The sequence below is a fragment of the Galeopterus variegatus genome, unplaced genomic scaffold, assembly GCF_000696425.1.
Source record: "Galeopterus variegatus unplaced genomic scaffold, G_variegatus-3.0.2 Scaffold1634, whole genome shotgun sequence".
Taxonomy (NCBI): Eukaryota; Metazoa; Chordata; class Mammalia; order Dermoptera; family Cynocephalidae; genus Galeopterus; species Galeopterus variegatus.
Window position 1 is genome coordinate 130,987 of NW_007727745.1, and position 7,202 is coordinate 138,188.

The window sequence follows — 7,202 nt, forward strand, 5'->3', positions numbered from 1 at the left end:
TTTTGTTTTAAAGTGACCTGATTAACCTGCTGATGAGATAAAACCTCTATCTAAATCACATATTAGGAAGTTGGCCCCTCTGATTCCCCCATTCTCACTTTAGGTGATTCTAAAACGCTTTGCTATTTGTGGTTCAAGCATGCTGCAAGATGGAACAGGGGGAACCGCTGGAGTCAGGCATTGTCACGAATGAGTAGTAGTAGCAGCAGCAGCAGATCAATTCATCTTTTGGGACAAAGAAAACCAATAAGCAGCAACACTAATTCAAATACTGCTCTTTGGAGCCACTTAGTTTAGAAATAAACAGCCCGATATATATCCATTGACTCAAAAGATTTTTTAAAATCACAGAATTTTAGAAAATAATTGATCATTATCATGACCCTTCATTGCTGAGAAAGGTTGTATTATGTTTAATGCCCTAATTGTGAGTGGTATAAGTCACTTTAGAAAGGATTTTATTCAAAACTGTTATTTTTTATAGAAAATAATTGATCATTATCATGACCCTTCATTGCTGAGAAAGGTTGTATTATGTTTAAAGCCCTAATTGTGAGTGGTATAAGTCACTTTAGAAAGGATTTTATTCAAAACTGTTATTTTTTTAAAATCCAGTGCTTTAAGAGATATGCCTCCAACTACCCAATATTAAAGATTTATTATACATTACTTTTCTTAGTTATCTAAGTGGTTGTAGGGAGGGCTCATGATTGATTTGTCTGCATCATCAAAAGTGTAGAGAGTCACCTGGTATGATATTAACAATAATAAATATCACTAACATTTATTGAGTACTTATATGCCATGCTGTTCTAATGCCCGTCATCTAATTTGACAGATAATAGACTCACCATACGCTAATGTGAGATACATTAAATTGGAATCCTAATTTGAGGATCTGAGGACACCTTAGAAAAGAATAAACATATAATTTTCCATATGCAGAAATGGTAGGTTTGAAGAAACTAAAATGTAGAAAACTGGCTGAGGTACATTGGATGTTTGTGGCAAGGCAAAAAATACCACGCAAAGAAACTGATGAAATCCTTTTGTTTTTCTCATATAGCATTTCTCCTGCTTCTTTGCATAGTTGTAATATTTCTCCCTCTTTATCCTTTTGCCCTCATCCTAGACTCCTTTCCCCCTTACCACACTAATATTGATTCTCTTACTCCTAGTGCATCACTAGCAGACTTGCTCTTAGGTTACTTTAACCTCAAGTAATATTTCTTGGTAATAAACAGCAACTATCAAGTAAAATTTCTTGGTAAAAATCCTTTTAGGTCCTTGTAATCACTTAACACACTGAAAATATCTGCATCACTTTCAATATAATATATATTTTCTCCACTGCGTATCATTCCTTGCTCTGTACCCATGAGTCAATTGAGATTCTCCTTTGCAGTATTCCTGTCAATATTTATAGAACAGGTAGGTGGTATGAATTTTAATTCCTTCTGCAATCCTCTTGACTTGGAAGTTTGCTTTCCCGATGTCTCAGCCTTGCCTTTTATCATTGCTGCATCATCTCCTCAGAAGAGGAGTTACCAGGGCCACTCAGCACTTACTTTGTTGAGGTTTCTGATATGTTTATCTGCATCATCGTTTCATAAAAATAACTCTTACTCACTGTGCTCTTCATGTTTACAGAGTTGCAGCTGAATTATATGGGTTATTTGCTCATACCTTTTCAGGTCATAAGAAAAGAAGAAAGGTTTATGTAGCATCATTCATTCATTCAACAATTCTTTGAGCATCTACAGTGTGCGTTGTGCTAAGCTCTGGGCTTCCAGGGGTGAACTAGACAGAAAGGGTCTCTGCATCCATGTTAATTACATTCTAGAGCAGTAGCTCTCAACAAAGAGTGATTTGCCCCCTAAAGGACATATAGCAATGTCTGGAGGCATTTTTGGTTATTACAACTGTGTGGCAGGGTATGTACTCTGGCATCTAGTTGGTAGAGGCCAAGGATGCTGCTAAACATCCTACAGTTCATAGGACAGCCCCCCAAAATGAAGAATTATCTCACCAAAAACATCAATAGAGCCAAGGTTGAAAAACCCTGTTATAGAAGAAAGTGACAGAAAATAAACTAGTAAATTAGTTAATGAACAAGATAATTTCATATAATATGTGCTAAGAGGCCCCTTTCAAGTGGATGCTTTTTTCTAATTTGTCTTCTCATTGGGGGTACCTTTTTCTAATTTACACAAGGTTCCTGGATGGGCGAGCAGCCACCCTGACTTAAGATAAAATAATGGTTTGGATCAGTAGAGGGAGGGTACTTAAACTGGATGCAAAGGAAGACTTGTCTGAGGAAAGGACATTTGAACTGAATCTTGTATGACAAGGAGTCTGTCGTGTAAAGATCCACTACAGGGTGTTCCAGGCAGAGGAAATAGGCTTTTCCATTGGTGTCCCTTTTAGGCATGGTATACCAATGAACTTGCTGTGCTTAAGGAGAAAAAGGAGAAGGCCAGGGTGGCTGAAACACATTAAGCAAAGGGAAAGGTGTAGGTCATGCTGAGGAGCTTGGATTTTATTCCAAAACTGTTAGAGAGTTTTTTTGTTTTTTTTTTCTAAAAAGATGACTGGTAAGGGGATCTTAACCCTTGGATTGGTGTTGTCAGCACCACGCTCACCAAAGTGAGCAACCAGCCATCCCTATATGGGATCCGAACCCGCGGTCTTGGTGTTATCAGCACCACACTCTCCCGAGTGAGCCACGGGCCGGCCCCTTTATTGTTGACATTTTGTTATGTTTTTAATGCCTTTCAACTTGGGAGTTTCTTGAGGGTGGGGATCTTTTTCTCATCTTGTCACTTCTGAGTACTCTGATAGGCCTTGCCATAATAGATCTCGTCAGCTTTGTACCCCATGAATATGCATAATCAATAAAAAATAAAATTAAAATTAAAATAGGATTTATACAACTCAGAAAATCCCAATAGGTGAAGTATCCCCCCAGATTCCTACTCAAGGCAGTGTTTAAGTGAACATTTACCTTAAATCAGCTTTGTACCCCATGAATATGCATAATCAATAAAAAATAAAATTAAAATTAAAATAGGATTTATACAACTCAGAAAATCCCGATAGGTGAAGTATCCCCCCAGATTCCTACTCAAGGCAGTGTTTAAGTGAACATTTACCTTAAAAAAAGAAAAGTAATAACAGCAGCTGCTATTTTCTGAATGATTACTATGTGTCAGCGCTATATTAGATATTCCATAAAACTTTTCTAGGTGTCAGGTCATGTTGTTCCCATTTTGCAGATGAGGAAACTGAACCACAGATGATTTTACTTGCTGAAAATCACAATGCTGGTAAACAGTAGAGCTCAGATTCAACCCCAGATCTGTCTGGATATTTTTTCCTTTTCTTTACGCTATGTATACTACTACAAAACAAAGCTCCGAGAGCATTTGATAGTGTCTTCAATTTCTGATTTTTAAAAGAACAGTGATAAAAACTATTAGAGTTATGAGAAACAAAGTATCAAGGCCACTCTTTTTTTAATTTGGTGGCTGGCCAGTACAGGGATCGAACTCTGGACCTTGATGTCACAGCGTTATCAGCATCATGCTCTAACTAACTGAGCTAGCTGGCCATCCCTGGGACCACTCTTTATGGTGCTATTTAGGCCAAGGTGGGAAAAAGTCTGACATATAAAATAGTGTCATTCACTGGCTTCTTACTGCTGGTTCCATTCTCTTTGTACCAGTATACATTAGAAAAGTACAAATCTCAAATTCAGTCTGAATTAGGCAGTTCCTCCTTCCTTTGTAGACTTCTCACCTCCTTATCCCTATTATAATTAAGTTGTTAATTAGGAAAATTACTTCTCCCTAGAGCTTTGTAGACTCTAATTGCCAAAAATGGGTATGATGTGGCCAAGGGGAGTTGTAGGTTTTTCCTTCTGGAATATATTTCTGAATTGGATAAGTTTCCTTTGACAATGCTTTAAAGACAGCTGGTGCTTAAGGTGTGCGTGTGCGTGTGCGTGTGTGTGTGTGTGTGTGTGTGTGTGTGTAAGTGTAATCTCTAAAATGAATAGGGACTGGAGGGTTAAGTTCTTTTTTAAAAAAAAAAAAAGTTGCAAGTTTACTTCCTGAGAGTTTTTCCTCTTTTGGATTTACAGGAAACTGCTGGAAGGTGAAGAGACACGTTTTAGCACCAGTGGATTAAGCATTTCAGGGCTGAATCCATTTCCCAATCCAAGTTATCTGCTCCCATCCAGAATCCTTAGTTCTACAACCTCCAAAGTCTCATCCACTGGGCTGTCACTTAAGAGAGAGGAGGAGGAAGAGGAGGAGGAGGAGGCTTCTAAGGTGGCCTCTAAGAAAACCTCCCAGATAGGGGAAAGTTTTGAAGAAATATTGGAGGAGACGGTAGTATCTACTAAGAAAACTGAGAAATCAGATATAGAAGAAAGCACCATTTCAAACCAAAAAATATAATTCTATTGCTTAAAATAAATTAATGCTTAAGAGGGAAAAATATACATTCAACTTGTTTCACAGCCTATTCCTGAACCATACACCTGTCACCACTATAAAATGTCTTCAAGGCTTCAGTCTCATATTTAGTATTGAATACTTACTCTCTCTAATAGGAAAACCACCCCTTAGGTTAGAGTAAACTGCAGTTCTGGAGCAATCTCAGAGAAGTTATCTAAGAATACAGCTTTCTCACCTAAAGCTCAGGCTTCACAGTAATAGATGATTCGGGTGCAGAGGAAGTACAAACTAAGGTGCTAAATCTGTGATCATCATAATTTGCTGTGAACTGAAATTAAAACCTATATTCATTCACCATACCCAGCCATTGCCCGGCTATATAATTTTACTCTAGATACCTAAAACATTCGATCACTGCCAAAGATAAACCACTGGTCTACACTCAGTTTTACTCTGATAGAACTGTTCCACAAATGACGGGTGTTTATTTGATGGACACATTCCTTCCCACGCCTCTCAATTCCATATATCTTTTTTCTCCATCCAGGGGGGAAAAGAAAGGCAAGTGTAGTATTCTTCCCTGTTAAATACACTTAAGTTCTTCTCAGAAGAACTTATCCCCTTTAGCTCTCTTTGTTCAGTGGGTAAAATTAGATGCATGTTGACCATTTCTATGATTCATATAGTGACTTTTCCCTACCCATTTCATATCCTTTCAATTCTGTAGGTGAAAAAAAATGGCAGTGATGAATTTAAGTGTTTTTCCCAACAAATAAAATAATGAAAATAATCCCTAGATTTTAGGCTTTTGGCTTATTCAGATCTATTTGGGGGAAAAAGCCCTACTTTATTAAAAATGTAGATTTTCACATCAACTTTAGAAGCACGGTAATAGTGATTCCAAGCTGTGATTAAGCTGACCTTAGATTTAGTAGTATAAGCTAGAAGAGGTGAATATTTCTATGAATGGAAAAAGCCAAGGTCTCATTTATCTGTGTCAGTTCACTTGTGGTGATATAGAATTAGCTTTTTCTTGCCCTTACTCTTAGAATACACATATTCCCCCTCCCACTAGTCTAGATCCTAAAGAGGCCTTGCTTTTACTCTCCTATGCCTTTTAAGAGTGCTAAGTATAAGAAGTTTTATCACCAGGACACAATGCTACTGCCCCAAAGTAAAAGAAACCGCTTCTGGTCAATGAACACCACCAGCAAATATTTTTAAAAATTTTCTCTATTCTAAAAGAGTCCTCCCCAACAGTTTCCCTATTGCTGCATTGTTGGTGGGGTCTCCCTACCCTGCTGGAGAGGAAGAGACACTCAGACCACAGGGGTGTGCATGCTCCTAATCACTTGCTAGGAAGTAGAATCTGGAGAGTCCACTCTTCATCTGCCCAGCTGTGTAGCATCTGCATTGCCCAGCATTCCACGTGTGCCAAGCTTGATGCAGGATCTGTTCTCTGCCAGCAGCCACTTGCACCAGAGCTAAAAGTTGCCCTGTCTCTGTTCCACATCTCTATTCAGAGCTCTGTGGTAATAAGGATGTGATGCTTTTACTTAACTTTCTTATCCTAGCACATGTTTCAATAGTTTAAGGAACTGAAAGATACTTTTCTTCCTTTTCCTTACCCTATCTCTGTCTTTACTCCTCACACTTACTGTAAGACAGTAGTAAAATAAATTAAAAGTTACATGAATCCTGTCAACATAATTTGTTGTTCTGTGGTTTCTGCTGTTGCACTGAGAGTGTGCTGTTCAGGTTCAGTCAGTCTGGCTCTGACTAATTTGTGTATTCTATTTTCGGTGTGTCACTACTAATTGCCATGAACTCATTTATAAAAGAAAGACATTAAGAGCATTTTACGGAGTTGAAAAATTATTAAATCAGAATAATAGGTAACATAGAAAACATTGTTCAGGATCCTTAGGCAAAGAGGTGAAGGGACAGGGAGAAAGCAGCATCAGCTGTTGACAATGGGACAGCAAATGAGTCCTAGAGATTGTGGGGTAGCCTGCCTGTAAGGTATATGATATCCAAGACGACTGTTAGACAGAGATCCCCTGCATCCTGAGACTTACACTTATTAATAATAGCTATAATTTACTCAGTGCCTACTTACATGTCAGATATTGTACTAGGCAGTAAACATAAAATTATTTAAACCTCACAACCACTCTTTAAGTGTAGTATTTATATACCCATTTTACAAATGATGAAGTAGAACCTCAGAGTAACAAGGTTAAGACCCTTGTCAGATGTCACAAAATAAGTAGTACAGCTGGGATTTGGACCTTGCTGTTCCATCTGACTCTATAGTGCCTGTTTTTCTTCCCTATGCTGCCTCTTTACATTTAAAAAAAAGGAAAAAAAGTCCTCTCATTTTATCTTCTTTTTCACCCCTTCCTCTCCTGGTTTTATTTGAGGTTTCTCTGCCCCAGAAACCCTTGGCAACGCTGAGTCCCATAGGACTCAAGACATCCTCAGCCTACTATGCCTTCCTGCATTGCAGTGAGGTGGTGGTAGCTCAAAACTGGGCTATGGGCCCATCCAACCATGAGTCATCTCTGTTCCTGCTAAAAATTAGAATTGTGTGTTATTTCCCTATTTAAAAGGGAGTGGGGTGGGATTTCTTATACTTTTGCAAAGGAATTCTGTAGTTTCTCATAAAAGGGCCTGTAAATGAGAGAGTATTACAGAAGCAACAATTCTGTGAGAAGTATTAAATCCAGGATACCTAGAATT

At 38.2% G+C, this 7,202-nt stretch overlaps 1 protein-coding gene across 1 annotated transcript in view; it reads left to right on the plus strand.

Annotated features, from left to right (window-relative positions):
- INA (internexin neuronal intermediate filament protein, alpha) overlaps nt 1-6,170 on the plus strand; it is an 11,367-nt gene extending 5,197 nt beyond the window's left edge. The window contains 1 exon segment of the mRNA XM_008578129.1: nt 4,119-6,170. Coding sequence (XP_008576351.1) covers nt 4,119-4,460 — 342 coding nt within the window. The 3' untranslated portion in view covers nt 4,461-6,170.
- The last annotated feature ends 1,032 nt before the right edge of the window (nt 6,171-7,202 follow it).